Source organism: Apodemus sylvaticus, chromosome 4, assembly GCF_947179515.1.
Source record: "Apodemus sylvaticus chromosome 4, mApoSyl1.1, whole genome shotgun sequence".
In the NCBI taxonomy this organism is placed as follows: Eukaryota; Metazoa; Chordata; class Mammalia; order Rodentia; family Muridae; genus Apodemus; species Apodemus sylvaticus.
The window spans coordinates 68,625,185-68,642,482 of NC_067475.1; the positions used below are offsets into that span (position 1 = coordinate 68,625,185).

General features: G+C 50.1%; 2 protein-coding genes across 2 annotated transcripts; both read left to right on the forward strand.

The window, feature by feature from the left end:
- Positions 1-2,235: 2,235 nt before the first annotated feature.
- On the forward strand, positions 2,236-12,144 carry Bnipl (BCL2 interacting protein like). The gene is made up of 10 exons (XM_052178588.1): positions 2,236-2,375; positions 3,451-3,546; positions 3,860-3,924; positions 5,048-5,272; positions 7,780-7,962; positions 8,572-8,674; positions 9,242-9,373; positions 10,849-10,935; positions 11,089-11,187; positions 11,732-12,144. The coding sequence occupies exons 1-10, from the start codon at positions 2,332-2,334 to the stop codon at positions 11,790-11,792; spliced, it is 1,095 nt and encodes a 364-aa protein (XP_052034548.1). The 5' UTR covers positions 2,236-2,331; the 3' UTR covers positions 11,793-12,144.
- Positions 12,145-12,209: 65 nt separating this feature from the next.
- On the forward strand, positions 12,210-16,629 carry C4H1orf56 (chromosome 4 C1orf56 homolog). The gene is made up of 2 exons (XM_052178589.1): positions 12,210-13,660; positions 16,530-16,629. The coding sequence occupies exons 1-2, from the start codon at positions 12,632-12,634 to the stop codon at positions 16,548-16,550; spliced, it is 1,050 nt and encodes a 349-aa protein (XP_052034549.1). The 5' UTR covers positions 12,210-12,631; the 3' UTR covers positions 16,551-16,629.
- The last annotated feature ends 669 nt before the right edge of the window (positions 16,630-17,298 follow it).

Below are 17,298 nucleotides of genomic sequence, written 5' to 3' on the forward strand. Positions count from 1 at the left end.
CAGTCTCCCAAGCTGCCCTAGCTTCTGATGTAGCCAAGGCTAGCCTCTAATACATAGCAGTTCTCCAGCAGAAGCCTCCCCATGCTGGAATTGCAGATGTGAGATACTTGGCTTGTCTCCTCTCTTTTCCTTATGCTGGAAAAGTAGGTCCAACATGGACTTAAACCAAAATAGTTTCTTAGCTTTGCCTGCATGTGTGTGTGGTTCTGGAGACGGTGCCCAGGGCCTTGTGCATTTTGGTCGGGTGTTCTACCACTGAGTGTTTTTTATCTCTAGCCCATTTTTGTTTGTTTGTTTGTTTGTTTGGTTTGGTTTTGGTTTTTTGAGACAGGGTTTCTCTGTGTAGTCCTGGCTGTCCTGGAACTCACTCTGTAGACCAGGCTGGCCTCGAACTCAGAAACCCACCTGCCTCTGCCTCCAGAGTGCTGGGATTACAGGCATGCGCCACCACGCCCGGCCGTAGCCCATTTTTTACTTTTGTCTTGAGATAGGGTTTCTCTAGATAGCCCTGGCTATCCTGGAACTTGATTTATAGACCAGGCTTGCTTTGAACTCAAGAGATCCACCTGCTTCTGCCTTCTGAGTGCTGAGATTAAAGGCGTGCACCACACCTCCATCCCTACCTGTTTTTAACTTTCTGTTTGGAGACAGTCTCACTAAGTTGCCCAGGCTGGCTTTGAACTTGCATTCCTACTCAGCCTCCTGAGAAGCTGAGGGTACAGGCCCGCACCAGGACCTGCTTTTAAAAGGTAGGAGCTAGGGCTATGAGATGGTATGGGCGGAGGCGCCTGGGGCCAAGATGACCGGCTGAAGTTGATTCTTTGTACCTACATGGTAAAAGGAAAGTACCTATTCTCACAAGATGTCACACACTCAAAAGCAAAATGTAATTTATAAAAATGTTAGGGAGATGGCTCAGTGGTTAAGAGGGCTGACTGCTCTCTTCCAGAGGACCCACAGTTATTTCCCAGCAACCACAGGGCTCACAGCTACCTGTGACTCCAGTCCCAGGAAATCTGAAACCCTCTTCTATCCTCCAAGGCCACGAGCCACACACCTGGTGCACAGATATGTAGACAATACACCTATGCACATAAAATTTAGAGAAATGTTTTTTAAGCCCCAAGGGATAGAGAGGTGGCTCAGCATAAAACTGTGTTCCCCTTAGTCATGAAAATGAGTTCAAGACCGGCAGTGGTGGCGCACGCCTGTAATCCCAGCACTTGGGAAGCAGAGGCAGGCAGATTTCTGAGTTCCAGGCCAGCCTGGTCTACAGAGTGAGTTCCAGAACAGCCAGGGCAACACAGAGAAACCTTGTCTCGAAAAAACAACAACAACAAAAAAGAAAAAGAAAATCAGTTCAGATCCCAGCATCCGCATAACAAGATGCAGCTCAAGCCAGTCCCCGCAGCTCCAATCAGAGCAGACAGGAAGGCGCTGTGGGCTTCCAGCCTAAGCAGTGCGAGAGCCGGGATCCAGGGTTAGAGAGACACCTGTTGGAAAGAGACAGGCAACGTGATAGAGAACACCCTCCCCGACCTGGCACACCCGTGGGTGCACATGCGTGGGCGCACATGCGTACTCCAACACACACAATAGATAATATTTTAAAAATAAGTAACACCTAGCTCCTGGCTGGACCTGAGGCAGAAAGAGCATGTGACCACCCATTCCACATCAGACTGGTCTAAAATGTAAGACACTTAAAAAAAAAGGCCGGGAGCTGGCTCAGTGCATAAGATACTCATCCAAGCAAGAGCACCCAGCTTTGGATTTCCAGGACACACAAAGGCTGGGCAGATACAGCATCTGCCTGTAACCCCGGCTCTTGGGAGGAAGGGTCAGGGGAATCCCTAGGATTAGTCTGTCTGGCTAAAGCTAGTGGAATCAGTGAGCCATGGGTTCAACTGGGAGACCCTGCCTCAGCAGGTAGAGGAAGACACCTAATGCCAGCTTCAGGCTTCTACAGGAGTGTACACACACACACACACACACACACACACACACAATTAGCTTTAACACCTCCCCCCACCTTAAAGGGCAAAACAAAGGGCTTCCAGGTTATAAAGAATCTGGAATGGAGACGGATTGCCACCCTAGAAATCTCACTCTTCACCTGAAAGCCCGCCCCCACACAAGAGGCTGGGCTTTTGGGCAAACCTGCTCCTTGGGAGGGGAGGTGGCAAAACCTGTTTGAAGATGAGGTTACCTCCCTTCCACACCTCCTGCCTCCTTAGAGGCAGGAGCGACAGCTGACACAGGAGTGCAGAGTCTGGGACCACAGCCTCCTGTCTTCCTCAAGTCCCACAGAACACAGGACGATCTGGGAAGATGGGAACCAGGCAAGAAACAGGAAAAGAGACATTAGAAGAAGGGTAAGTGCAGTGCGGCCTTGGCCTGTCTGGAGCCAGAGAGGGCGTTTCCTACCTGCCAGGCCGTCCTGGCTTCCTCAAAGAAGAACATGAGGAGAAGTTTGCAGAGAAGGGACCGGATGGTGTGGGACAGGAAATGAATACAGCATGGAACCAATCCCACACTTTAAAGAAAAGTTTCTAGTTTATGTGTAATAGATATCTCTCTCTCTCTCTCTCTCTCTCTCTCTCTCTCTCTCTCTCTCCTCCCTCCCTCTTCCTCTCCTCTCCTCTCCCTTCCTCCCTCCCTCTCTCTCACTTTCTCTCTCCTCTCTCTGTCTCTCTCTCTGTCTCTCCTCCCTCCCTCTCTGTCTCTCTGTCTCTGTCTCTCTGTCTGTCTCTCTCTTCCCTCCCTCTGTCTCTCTCCTCCCTCCCTGTCTCTCTCTCTCTGTCTCTCTGTCTGTCTGTCTGTCTCTCTCCTTTCTCCCTCTCTCTGTCTCTCTCTCTGTCTCTCTCTGTCTGTCTCTCTCCTCCCTCCCTCTTTCTCTCTGTCTCTCTCTGTCTTTCTCTCTCTGTCTCTCTGTCTGTCTGTCTCTCTCTCCTCCCTCCCTCTCTCTGTCTGTCTGTCTCTCTCCCATCCTCTACAATAGCCATTAGAAAACCTGACCCAGAACCAAATGTATACCCTGGTTCTGCCTTCCAGTGAACCCCTCCTTTCTCCTCTGCCCTTGTGCCTGTCCCCTGTTTTCCAAGCACAGCAGCGGAAAGGCTGGGCTGACAGGTGCCATCTGCTACTGCTTTGCCCAGGGTTAGCTGGGCAGGTCTGTCTGGGCTCCAGGCAGTCAGGATGTGAGGTGCCCTTCACTCCTACACGGAGGGTGAAGCCACTCCCATCGAGACAAATGGATCCTCCCCTCCCCTCGGCTAAGCTGAGCAGCAGATGACCTGCGCTGCCCAGTGGGAAGGGAAACACCTGTACATGTAGACGGGGCCTCCACACCATGTTCTTCACACCAGTGTCTGCCGCCTGATGTCTGGCTCCCTTAGGATACTGTCTAGGTCGTTTCATGGTCTTTCCCTCTGGGGCATTGACTTTCAGGGCCGAGGAGAAGGCAGGAGCCTCGGAACCAGGAGCAGCCCTGAGACTTGGCGAGCTGGAGCTGAGGGAGGAGTGGCAGGATGAAGAGTTTCCCAGGTGAGGCTGAGAGCCATTTGCCCTCCCTGTGGCTCTTCCCAAGGTCCCGGGTTTGAGTCTCCGAAACTCCCTGGTGCCTCACTATCGTCCTTTGCTCCAGTCCCAGGGGATCTGATGCCTTCTTCTGGGCACCAAGAGCATCAGGCACATGTGTGATACACAGATAAACATGTAGGCAAAACGCACCTGGAGACCAAACAACTTTAGGGGAAATTGGGGCAAGAAGAGAAGCAAGCATGGTGGAGAGGGAAGGCTGACAGAGGGCAGCTGGCTGGGGGGCTGTCTAAGCCCCTGTTGAATCCCTCCCCTCTAGATTGCTTCCTGAGGAGCCTGGCTCATCTGGAGACCCCGAAGACCCTCAGAGAGGCTCACAGGCAGGTAGGGAAAGGAAGGTGGAAACTAGACCTGGGGTTTGAGCTGACTTCTGGCTCTGTTGTTAAAGCGAGGTATCCCTGTGTATTCTCTTTGCACCCCATTGTCCCCCCCTCCCGTTGTACTTGCCCCAGGTCACATCCCTTCCTCAAAATTCACAGGTATTATGTCATTTAAAATTTAATTTTAGTTACTGTTGGTGCTCAGTGGGTTTTGTTCATTTATTCATTCATTTGTTCGTTCGTTTGTTTGTTTGAAACAGTGTCTTTCTATGTAGTCTTGGCCTGGGACTCATTTAGATCTCCCTCCTCTGCCTCCTGGGTGCTGGGATTACAGGTGAGCACCACTGTGCCTGTGATATAATTGGGTTTCTTTGAGACTGACTCAACTTTCTAGCCCAGGCTGGTCTCAAACTCATGTAGCCTGAGTTGGCCTCAATCTTGCACTTTCCAGGACTGGAGAGATGGCTCAGCAGTTGAGAAGTATTGGCTATTCTTAGAGGACCTTGGTTTGGTTCCCAGAACCCCCATGATGGCTTACGACCAAGCTTAACTCCAGTCCCAGGGATCTGACACCCGCTGCTAGGCTCTGAGAGTACACACAAGCATGCATATAAGAAATACCCAGCCTGGCGGTGGTGGCGCACGCCTGTAATCCCAGCACTTGGGAGGCAGAGGCAGGCGGATTTCTGAGTTCAAGGCCAGCCTGGTCTACAGAGTGAGTTCCAGAACAGCCAGGGCTACATAGAGAAACCCTGTCTCAAGAAAGAAAAAAGAAAGAAAGAAAGAAATACCCATACATACAAAAACAAGCAAGAGGATAGAACTTGCAGCTATCCTCCTGCCTCTGCCTCCCAAATGCTGTAATTGCAGGTGCGAGCCACCAAGCCTGTGCCTAGGAGTCCCTGTGCATTTGTGTGTTTCTTTTGATACAGACTCGTGTAGGCCAGACTGCTCTATAACTCAGTCTGTAGTCAAGACGGCCTTGAACTGTGGTCCTCTTGTCTGTCTTCCTTTGTAGTCTTGGGATTACAGGCATATGCCTCCATTTCACACAGGAATCTCAAATCACCATCCACTCACACAGTTTTCCATCTGTGTATTTTCTTTCTCCTGTCTTCCAATCACAGGCACCCCCAGCAGTCTGGCCTTGTGTGGCCAGCGCCCTATGCGGAAGCGGCTTTCTGCCCCAGAATGGCAGCTGAGTCTGACTGAGGGAACAGGAGAAAATGGAGCCTCTTCCACCCGCTCTGTGTCTTCCTCCTCTGCCGGCAGCTTGGACCTGGAAGTGGATGAGTTGGAGACCCCTTCAGACTCTGAGCAGCTGGACAGCGGACATGAGTTTGAATGGGAAGGTGGGAGTACAGCCAAGGGTGGGGCTGGTAGAAAATGCAGCTCAAGGTAGATGGCTGGGGTGGGATGGAAGGCTAATCAGGCAGGCAGCAGTGTGGCTCAGTGGTTAGGAGTGTGGCCGCTCTTCCAGAGGACCTGAATTTAATAACTAGCACCCATGTGGCAGCTGTCTAGCTCCACTCCCAGGGGATCTGCGCCCTCTTCCGACCTCAAGGGCACCAGGCATGCATGTGGGGCACATACTTACATGCAAGCAAAATGTTCATACAACTTAAAATAATGAATCTGAAGGAAGGAAGGAAAGAAGGAAAGAAAGAAAGAAAAGAAAGAAAAGAAAGAGGGGGTAGTAGCTGAGAGATCAGACAGGCAACCTAGATTTCCTCAAAGAGGAAAGGAGCAGCTTCCAGAGCGGGTAGGAGACCAGCCAAAGACTAGGAGGAGAATTTTATTAAGAAAAAGATCAGAGGGCAGAAGAGGTGGCTCATTAGTTAAGAGCACTAGCTGCTTTTCCAGATGACATGGGTTCTGCCCCACGTAGTGGCTCAGAACCACCTGTAACTCCAGGTCCAGCAGATCTAACACCTTCTTTTGGCTTCCACAGTACCAGGCACACATGTAGTATCCTGACATACATTCAAGAAACACACACATACACATAAAATAATAATAATAATAATAATAATAATAATAATAATAATAATAATAATAAAAGAAAAGATCTAAGCTGCATGTGCTGGTTCCAGCCTTTAATCCCAGCATATGGAAGGCAGAGGCAAGTGGATCTCTGTGAGTTAGAGGCCAGCCTGGTCTACAGAGTGGGACATTGTCTCAAAACTAAAAAAAAGCAAACAAAGGACAAAATATTGAGGCAAAAGAAAGAAAGAAAGAAAGGCCGGGCAGTGGTGGCACAGACCTTTAATCCCAGCACTTGAGAGGCAGAGGCAGGCAGATTTCTGAGTTCGAGGCCAGCCTGGTCTACAGAGTGAGTTCCAGGACAGCCAGGGCTACACAGAGAAACCTGTCTTGAAAAACAAAAACAAAAACAAACAAACAAACAAAAAAAAACAAAAAAAAAACAAAAATAACAAAAAAAAAAAAAACAAAAAAAAAAAAAAGAAAGAAAGAAAAAAGCATTTCTTCCATGTTGCCCTGGTCTAGGACTGAATTATTACATTTGTCTGTCGTGTTTGGGACAGGATGTCTCTTGTAACCCAGGCTGGTCTCAAACTTAAGATCCTACTTGTCTTGGCCTCCCAAGTGCTGGGACTACAGCCAGAAGCCAGCCTGAAAGCCTAAGGTAATAAGGACAAGCAGCAGGCCAGGGGTGACTGCACGTCTGTGATCCAGCTCTAGGGTGGCTGCATGTCTCTCTTCCAGCTCTAAGGCTGTGGTGGGAAGATTGCCAAGAGTCGGAGGACAGTCTATGCTACAGAGGGAGCTACAATGTGAAGCCTTGTCCCCCAAAGAACTAAACAAACAAATACAAACACAGGGTTCCCTAACCTTAGGAAACACTATAAATAATTGCAGCTGAAAGTCAGGCTTTCCCTGTGGATATTTTGAAAAGATTCTGAGTCCAGGCCTGAATGCTAAGAGTCACGTTTATCAGGGTTAGAGTGGGGATGTTCCAGATAGATGTAGCAATTCAGGCAATAGCGTGGAATACAGGGCAGTCAAAGCACAAAGCCTGACTATATATGAAGGGCTGGGAGGCAGAGAAAGAATATCAAGAGATAGTGCTGGGTTAAGCTGGCAAAGTTCATACCATGGTGGCCCCTGTTGCTATGCTAAGGGTATAGACATTTGTAGGCTAGACAATGAGGAATAGCACAAAGGTTCTAATCATGGGATGTCTGGTCACATTTGATGACAGTAGACTGAAAACAACTCAGGCTGATACCTCACTTGGCAAACTGCTGGCCACACAAGCATGAGGACCTGTGTTACGTCCCCACAACCCATGTTTTAAAAAGCCAGAGCTTGACATGGCTGCTGGTCCATGCCTTTAATCCCAGCACTCAGGAGGCAGACAGGTAGATCTCTGTGAGTTCTAGGCCAGCCTGGCCCTAAATACTGAGTTCCAAGATAGTCAAGGCTAAATAGAGACACTTGTCTCCAAAACACCAAACACACACACACACACACACCAGGTGTGGGGAGGAAAAAAGGGAGAGATTGTGGTGAGGGGCTGAAGGATAGAGAGAGAGAATACTAAGGCCATAGTCTAGTGAAAGAGAAAGTTAAGAGGCAGAAGACACACAGGGACTTGAGTTAATTGGACAAACTGAGAGTCAGTGAAAATACTAAAACACGAGAGGTTAAAACAGGCATGCTAGCACTCAGAAGGCTGAGGCACAAGAGTCAGGAGTCGGAAGCTAGCCTGAGCCACACAATGAGACCTTCTCCCAAACACCCAAGCATACAAACAAAAACTGGAGGAGTAAACTCTACTGACCCAGGAGATTACATGAAAGCTGCCTTGTTCAGCCTTCCTTCCTGTGTGTTTCAGATGACTTGCCTCGGGCAGAGGGCCTGGGGGCCAGCGAGGCAGCCGAAAGGCTGGGCCGGGGATGTGTGTGCGATGTGGCTGGAGAAGATGGTCATCGCTGGAGAGTGTTTAGAACAGGACAACGAGAGCAGCGCGTGGACATGACCGTCATTGAGCCCTATAAGAAAGTCTTATCTCATGGAGGTAATGGCAAAGGCAATACAAGGGCAGAGACCATGGCGCTGTTTGGGGGGGAGGGGGAGGGGGGAAGATGGACACAGTGAGCAAAGGTGCCCACCATGCACGCTGGCAACCTGAGTTTGATCCCCAGAACCCATGGAGAGATTTGAGGAGAGAATTAGCTCCTCCAAAGTTGCCCTCTGACCCCTCATGTAGACTCCTCTGTGCACGTGCACAGTGATACACGAGACAACAGCCTCAGTGACTGACAGTGGCCGTCATGCTGAGAGCTGGCTTAGCAGGGAACAGCAGTTGTTGTTCTCACCGAGCACTTGGGCTGGGTTCCCAGGACCCACATGACAGCTCACGACTATAACTCCAGTTCCAGGGGAGTCTCACAACTTCTTCTGATCCCCACAATGCACATAACATGCAAGCAAATCACCCATACACAAAATAAAAGGATCACCAAAACAGTGACAGTTTGACAACATGCCTTAGCTGGAAGTTCAGGTGTTAGGTTGTCTAGCATCCATTCTTTGACTTCCAAAGACCTTCATTATCCTTCACCCTAAACAGAAGTACTATTTGCAGATCTGGGACTGAATCTATCTTCCTTCTATTGGTCCCCAGGTTACCATGGCGACGGCCTCAATGCTGTCATCCTCTTTGCTTCCTGCTATCTACCCCGAAGCAGCATCCCCAACTACACCTACATCATGGAACACTTATTCAGGTGAGGTGGGAACCCGGAAGGAGGGGACAGAGTCCAGGGAAAGTAGAAAGTGAAAGGCATCTCCACCGAAGCAATAAGTCAAACTGAGTCAAATTGAAAGTATAAAAGCAGGTTTAATGAGAACTGATTGCTCCCCGGTGGGTTCCCCAATCTCACCGGAGGAAGTCAGGGCGGTTGCCCACCTGGGCTGGGATAGGGGCTTTTTATAGAGGAAGGGAGGGGAAGTGGTGGCGTGCTGGTAAGGTATGGGTATTGCCATATTAGGTGACTTTAGGGCCCTGTAGGTGGGTCTTAGCTCTGGTAGTCACTTTGGAATCAGGAACTAGTTGTTGGTTTTGCCCGTGTTTTGTGAGGGCTATCTTCATGGGCTTTTCCAAGAGTGGGCTCCTGGCTGGAAGAGAAGGGCTCCTGGTTCACACTATCTTGGCCTTTGTTGCACAACCTCCAGCCTAATAGAAAAGTCCTGTGCCCAAACCATTCGCTGACTGGAGAATCTCTGCATTCATGCTGCTGAGTTGGGGGGGGGGGAGCGCCCAGCCTATCCCTTCCCTACAATGTTGCCCCCAGGTATATGGTGGGAACTTTGGAGCTGCTGGTAGCTGAAAACTATCTGCTTGTTCACTTGAGTGGTGGCACCAGCAGAGCCCAAGTGCCCCCTCTGAGCTGGATACGGCAGTGTTACCGGACCTTGGACAGGAGGTGAGATCCAAGGGGAAGAGGGTCACAGCTCTCTAGCATCTCTTCCGTGTTTCTGTTTTTCTCCTCTTCTAGTTGGATCCTTGGTGGGTCTCTTTCCCTTTCTTTCCTGAGACTGACTTGCTGTATGGCCCATGATACCCTCGAGCCTCAGCCTCTTGAGTGCAGGGACCGCTGACTGACTCACCACGCTCAGTGCCACCGTTTATGTGTCCTTCCATGTCCCTTCAACCGGTCTCCTCTTGTACTCTCTACGGCCAGGGACATCTCACCCTTATGACTTACTAGCTACATTTTGGACAGCTCACAGCTTTCCTGTTTAGTTTCCTCATGAATTCGCATGGCGTGGTGCCTGGCGCGTGGAGCCACTCTCCTCTCCAAGTCTTACCACCTGCTTCCCACGTCTCCACTGTGCTCTCTTCCCTTCTGCCTGACACAGAACTCATTCCCTGCTCCTGCGCCTTCTCCCACCTTTGTTTTCTCATCATGCAGCACTCCTGGTCTTCCCGTCCCTCCGTCCTCCCCAGTGCTTAGGTCATCACCATGCCTGGCGTGGCCCATCTCACCCTCGCCTAGTTTCCTTCTTGCGCCTTTTCCATTCTTCCTCTTTGCTGATATTTTTTCCCACTCAAGAGCTGCTGCTTCAGTCGGGGCAGTGGTGGCACACAACTGTAATCCCAGCACTCTGGGAGGCAGAGGCAGGGGGATTTCTGAGTTCGAGGCCAGCCTGGTCTACAGAGTGAGTTCCAGGACAGCCAGGGTTACACAGAGAAACCCTGTCTCGAAAAACCCAAATCCAAAAAACCAAAAAAAAAAAAAAAAAAAAAAAAAAAAAGAGCTGCTGCTTCTTGCTTGGGGGAGGGGTTCATTTTGTTTCATATAGGGGCTCATGTAGCCTCAGAATCTGAGGGTAGCCCCAGTTAGCCTTATACCCCTGATCCTTGTGCCTCTATTGGGGTCTCCCGCACCCTCATACCTAGCTTCCTCTTGGAGTTTTTTTTTTTTTTTTTTTTTTTTTTTTTTTTTAACCCCCGAGACAGGGTTTCTTTGTGTAGCCCTGGCTGTCCTGGAACTCACTCTGTAGATCAGGCTGGCCTCGAACTCAGAAATCTGCCTGCCTCTGCCTCCCAAGTACTGACATTAAAGGCGTGTGCCACCACCGCCAGGGTTCCTCTTGGAGTTTTATGTAGCCTGGGCTACACAGTGGAAGTGATGTGAAGTCTGCAAGAAGAATTTCTCTGGGCTGGTGGGAAATGGGTTGTGAAGACTGAAGTACTTACTCTTAAAGGAACATTCCCTAAACGCAGAGGATGGAAGGCTGAATAAATTGGGAGGGGCTCAAGGCATGGTGATTAGGCACAGCTGCCAGAGAAATTTGGAAAAGAAACACCAAGGTGCCTGCCCACAGCATGGAAGGCCCGTCCCTCCTGGGCAGAGGTGGAACAGGGAACTTATGATCCTGCTGGATTCTTCCTCAGGCTTCGGAAAAACCTTCGCGCCCTGGTGGTTGTCCACGCCACGTGGTACGTGAAGGCCTTCCTGGCTCTGGTCCGGCCCTTCATCAGGTACTAGTCCACTGCACAAAGACATCCTGTCAGTGGCTTCCCTGCCCTCTTGCTAGCCCTGCTATTCTGCTTCCCTCGGTTCCCTGTGTGAGACCCTCCGCCATCACTCACTCTCCTAAGACAAAGTGCAATTGGTTCATTCTCTCTCTTCAGTTCCAAGTTTACTCGAAAGATCCGGTTTCTGGACAGCCTTGGGGAGCTGGCCCAGCTCATCTCACTAGAGCAAGTGCACATACCTGAAGTTGTCAGACGGTGAGTCCTGCACTTAAGGATGCTGGTTTGGGATGGCATGTCTAAAGCCAATCGTGCTACTTAATGTCTCTGGGGAGATACAGAGAACCAAGACACAGGAGCCCTGCTTCCCGTTGTGTCAGTGGGAAAACTGCATACCCCTAGAGAAGAAAAGAAGGACCCTCTATTTGTCACATGAAGGGTGCGCCACTGAGATGAGTCAGTGAAGGAACTCAGTCTCCAGAGCCTCCATGTTGGAATAAGTCCATGGCGTACGCATGTGCACAGTCATAAGTAAATGTAAACAGAATTTAAAGGACAGATGAAACTGTCCTAGAAGAGACACTGAGGGGGGAGCACCAAAGAATAACCCCAACACGGAGAGTCTGTGTTGTACTTCTGTGCTATGAAGAGGTAAGCCAGCAGAAGAGATCAAATCCAGTGGGGAAGAAGTTAGGGGGCAAAGGATGGGAAGTGATTCATTCAAGTACTCCATTTCCTAGCTCCTCCCATTCACTGCGCTTCATCCCCGCCCCCCCCCCGTCCCCACCCCCCTTCCCTCTAGGCTGGACCAGGATCTGCACGGCTCCAGAGGCACCTTGCACAAAGCTGGCCAGAGGACCTAGGATCAGGCCAAGATCGTGATCGGTCGGCATGATGGCGCTATCACCTCATCCCGAATAGCGTGTGCTCGATCCTCACTTCTCAGTGCGCTACCCACGTCTGGACCCTGCCTTCAAGCTGGGAGTTAAGGGTGGGAACCCCATATATGGGGTGGCTTGCATTTTGGCTGTCCAAAAAGAAGGCGGTGTGGCTCTGACTTTTAACTCTGCTTTAGCTGTAAAATATGTGGGTCTCATTTTCCTTCTCTGTAATCAAAACTACTGGGATCCTTCCCCGTTTAGTTGTCTTAGCAGTCTTTGAGGGGAGGTGGATGGAAGGTAAAGAGGGCTTAACCCGCCCCCACAACCAGCCTGTCTGCCGGGGGTGGGGTGGGGTGGCGTGGGGGTGGGGGTGGGGACCCAGGAGCCAGCTTGCAAAATCTTGAAAAGCCAAGCCCTTCTTAGCAGTCAGCTGCCTGTGATCCTGAGAACTGCTGTCAAAACCTGTGTTTTCACTCTCATTAGTAAATTCAGACCTGTGGCCTTTAATAAACTGTGATGAGAGATTTAAGTCTGTGCCTAGGAAACCAACAGGTTCCCCCGCAAGCCTTTACATCACAATCTTTTCCGTTCCGGCACAGAATTCTTGCTTACCAGGGTTCCTCGGGGACTTTTAGCTCAGCCCCTGGGGCTGCTGGCCCTGCGCGGTAAGAGCATTTAGCTGAGGGGCGAGGCGCGTGCCTCTGAGTATCCTCCTGGTCGGTTCAAACGACCTCGAGACCTGGCGGGTTGGTGGAGAGCGGAAGGGAGGGGGAGAAGGTAGGAGCCTGGGCCTACCTCTCGACCTCAAGACTCCCAGCCCCATGGTCCCCGCCGCCTGCATGCTGCTCTGGGCCCTGCTGCTAAGTCTGGAGTCCCAGGCGGCGGGGGCCGAAGAACAAACCGAACAAACGACTACCCAGACTGCTACCACGATTGGGATGCAGCGGGTCAGCTTCCGCTTTGGGGGCCCAGCCCGCAGCCTCCGGAGCACAAACCCCACCGCCCGGACCAGTATATCCCGGAAGCTGAGGGTAACCCTGGACGATGAAAATGATGCGCTGGCCACTGCTGACCGCCTGGCCGTCCCGGCAGCTGCTGAGCTCCTGTCCACGGTGACAGGCTATAGCCGGTCATCAATGCCCAGCCCCAGTGACTGGGAGGAGGATGGCTCCTTGGAAGAGGGGGTGGTTGATACCAGAAAAACCACCGACGGCCCTGTAAGTTTCTTTTCGACCACCAATACTGTGGGAAGTTCCAGCACTACAGGGAGGTTTATAGCCAATAGCCAGGAGCGAGAGATTAAGCTGACCACTGATGCGCGGTCCCCCAGTTCAAAGACTACTGTGGTGGACCTGTCTTCTGAGTCCACCCTGCAACAGTGGTCGACACCTGGGTCCACCCCATCCCCGTGGCAAAAACCCTCATTCTCAGCCATGCCATCTCCCGAGGATCTGCGGGTAGTACTGATGCCTTGGGGCCCATGGCATTGCCACTGTAAGTCAGGCACTATGAGTAGGAGCCGGGCTGGAAAGCTGCATGGTCTTTCTGGGCGTCTTCGAGTTGGGGCACTGAACGAACTCCGCACAGAGCACCGGCCTTGCACCTACCAGCTGTGCGCTTGCAACAAGCAACTGGAGGAGTGCCCTCTGGACTCGAGTCTCTGTTCTGACCATAGCTGCACCTTTCAGAGCAGCACCACTTCTCTGATTCCTGTCCACCTGAGACGCAGACCCATCCTCCCACCCACTAGCCCGAGCCCTAGCCCAGCTCTTGCCTTTTGGAAACGTGTCAGGATTGGCCTGGAGGATATCTGGAATAGCCTTTCTTCAGTGTTCACAGAGACGCAACCAGTAAGTTTTACTGATGAGCCAGGGCCTTTCTTGATGAATCTAAAAAAGCCTTGGTGTCCCAAACCCTGTTGCTAACACAGTCACTGTTCTTGCAAGAGTGATTGACTTACTGGTCAGTTACGGAGTCTTAATTTGCGCTGGTTAGTCTAGTCTTGGCCTGGTTTCGGTTTTGTTTGGAGTGTATGGGGTACACATGCACATGCTGTTGAGGCCTGAGGTGGCATATGGTTCCTCAGGTAGGTAGGCAGTGCTCTGCTACTGAACTGGATGACCAGCCTGCTTACTTCCCTAACCACACCACCACCACCACCACCACCACTACCACCACCACCACCACCACCACCACCACCCCTGCCCTGGTTTGTTTTGTTTTGATTGAGTTCCACTGTGTTGCCTAAGCTGGCCTATAACTCCTAGGTTGAGGTGATTCTCCCAACACCACAACCTTCAGTACAGTATACTATTTCTTTTCTTTTTGAGACTGTTTGAGACAGAACCTATGCCCTGGCTGTCCTGGAACTCACTAGGTAGATCAGGCTGGCCTTGAACTCTGATCCTCCTGCCTCTGCTGGGATTAAAGGTATGTACCACTGCTATCTGGCTTGTTTACATTTGTGTGCATGTTTGTTGTATGTGTGCACATGGGGAGGTCACAGGGCAATTTGAGACAGCCAGTTCTTTCATCTTACCATGTGGCTTCCAGGGATCAAAAACTCAAGTTGTCAGGTCTGGGGCTATCTCACCAGCCTGAGGTAGTCTCAGGGATGGCCGTGAACTCACTGTGTAGCCTGAGGAAGTCTCAACGATGGCCGTGAATTCACTGTGTAGCCAAGGACGCCATCACTCCTATAAGGGCCAGAATAAGAGGCATGGACTACCATGTCTTGTCACTTCTTGAACAAATGCCAATGTCTTACTGGTCATCAGATTATTACTGACCAAATCAGACTTCTTTACTACTTTTTGAGTTTTGGTAAGTAGCCCTGGCTGATCTTAAATCAACAGCTTTCCAAAAATGCTTGACTGTAAAGACTAAATGCATAGACAATGGACCTAGAATATATTAACAAGTTAATGATCAAGAGAGTTTTTAGCTGGGCCGTGGTGGCACACGCCTGTAAATCCCAGTACTTGGGAGGCAGAGGCAGGTGGATTTCTGAGTTGGAGGCCAGCCTGGTCTACAGAGTGAGTTCCAGGACAGCCAGGGCTATACAGAGAAGCCCTGTCTTGAAAAAACAAAACAAAACAAAAAACAAAAACAAAAACAAAACAACAAAAAAAGAGATTTAAAGATTGTGTTAGGGTTTGTCTGTGCACCTGGAGCCTTTGGAAGCCAGAAAAGGACATTAGATTCCCTGAAACTGTTGTAGATGGTGTGAGCCATCATGTGGGTGCTGGGAATTGAACCCAGGTCCTCTGGAAGAACAGTTAGTGGTCTTATCTGCTGAGCCACCTCTCCAGCTCTGATTAATATGATAACTTAAGCCTTGTAACAGTAACAGCCAGTATCTGCGGGTGCTCGGATCTGCCCTCACTGTCTAGGGTCTTACCCTGTTTACAGATGAAGGAATGATTTCACAGGTTAGCAAGGCTGGAGTTGTGGTTCAGTGGGCTTCCCTAACACATGTCAAGGCACTGGGTTCGAACCCTGTCACTGAAGGAGGAAAGCAGACACAGAGCCATACAGCTGAGACCAGGTTTTGCACCAGAACCCCTGTGCCCAAAAGACTGTCCTTCTGGGACCCTAAAGTTTCGAGAAGTCAGGTGTGGGGGTGCACACCTTTAGTCCCAGAACTTTGGAGGCAGAGACAGGTAGGTATTTATAAGTTGAAGGCCAGCCTGGTCTACATAATAAGTCCCAGGCCAGCCAGAGCTACATAGATAGCTAGACCCTGTTTCAAACACACACAACGTTACTATAGATTCAGACTGACTCCATAACTTACTCTCACTTGCTAGGGATGACTGGCAGGGGAAAAAGACAATAAACAAAAGGCATACTTGGTGACTTAGCTGGTTTCTATTTTTCTTTTCCTCCTTGTGAGCCTGATTCTATTTTTAATATAAAAATAACGCACTTGGGGGCTGGACTTAAGAGGTTCAGCTAGGAGTGTGCTTGCCTAGCATGTATTAAGTCCTGAGTTGGATCTACTACACCACAGGCTGGGCATGGAGATGGACACCTCACAGATTGGTGGGTGGCAGCACGGGAGCAGACATGCCAGGCCACACTGGAAGGACGGCTCAGTGGTTAAGAGCAGTTACTGCAGCAGGGCAGTGGTGGCGCAGGCCTGTAATCCCAGCACTTGGGAGGCAGAGGCAGTTCGAGACCAGCCTGGTCTACAGAGTGAGTTCCAGGACAGTCAGGGCTACACAGAGAAACCCTGTCTCGAAAAAACAAAACAAAACAAAACAAAAAAAATCATTTACTGCTCTTCCAAAGGACACAAATTAAATTTCCAGCACACACATCAGCCACTCACAGCTACCTGTATAACTCCTGCTTGAGGGAGCTCTGACACCCTGGACTGTGGGTAGCTGCACACACACACACACACACACACACACACACACACACATTCAGGGGGACACACAATTAAAACTAAGGTCAGTTCAGAGACATGACTCAGCAAAGAGAGTGCTTACTGCACTTGCCTAATGCCCAGAGTACTGTGTTCAGAGCCTATGTGAGGATCTCCTGTGGCCATGGACGGGGAGACAACTGGCCTGAAGCTCACACTCACACACATACACACACTCCAAACCCCAAACTAGTAGGGCTGAGAAAATGGTTTGTAGCAGGGCAAAGCAAGTAAAAGAATGTGGTTATGATTATAATCTCTTTTCTCTATTTTCTTGCCTTCCCCAGATAGAAAGAACCCAGAGGTAATGGCCACGTCACCCTCAAGAGAAGATGTCTACATTGTAAACTCCCTTTTCAACCCCAGCACCCACTACATATTTTTAATATAGAGGAAAAACCCCTAAAAATACATGCTTTGGTCTCATTTTTCTTTTTGGTGGTGACTCGGTCAACCTGGGGCCCAGCACACGGCAGAGCCCAGACTCCTCCGCAGCACTTGTCTGTGTCTACAGAAGTGCTCTGAGCTCTGCGACTTTAGAGCCAGCAGCCCCCAGCTGTTCCTTTACCTTTTTCTCCCAAGACAAAATATTCACACTGCTTTTTCCTCATTCCCAGTACTATTTTACAGAAAAAAAAAAATCCTGGGCAGTGGTGGGTCACAAGCCTTTACTCCCAGGCAGAGGCAGATGGATCTCTGAGTTCAAGGCCAGCCCCGTCTACAGAGTAGTTCCTATACAGCCAGGGCTACACAAAGAAACTCTGTCCCAGAAACAAAACAAAAAAAATGGTTTTTTGAGATGGCATCTTACTACATAGCTCTAGCTAGCCTTAACTTGCTGTGTAGAAAGGATTGACCTCAAACTCTGAGATCCACTAGCCCCTCGAAAGCTGGGATTAAGGGTGTGTGTTAACACACCTGGTCAAAATGAGTAGTTTTGAAACATCAAATGAAAGAGTACGGTGGCTTTTCCTTACCTACCCAGAATTCGTCTTCTCCTCAGGAAAGGCTATGTTGGAACAAAATTCCATGTCTGCTGCGTTGTCTTCTATATCA

Bases quoted from the DNA above. Each gene is read 5' to 3' on its own strand.
- C4H1orf56 (XM_052178589.1), top strand. From the start codon at position 12,632: ATGGTCCCCGCCGCCTGCATGCTGCTCTGGGCCCTGCTGCTAAGTCTG. The intron at 13,661-16,529 runs GTAAGTTTTACT...TGCCTTCCCCAG, and splicing joins TGTTCACAGAGACGCAACCA to ATAGAAAGAACCCAGAGGTA.
- Bnipl (XM_052178588.1), top strand. From the start codon at position 2,332: ATGGGAACCAGGCAAGAAACAGGAAAAGAGACATTAGAAGAAGG. The intron at 3,925-5,047 runs GTAGGGAAAGGA...TTCCAATCACAG, and splicing joins TCAGAGAGGCTCACAGGCAG to GCACCCCCAGCAGTCTGGCC. The intron at 11,188-11,731 runs GTGAGTCCTGCA...CCTTCCCTCTAG, and splicing joins ATACCTGAAGTTGTCAGACG to GCTGGACCAGGATCTGCACG.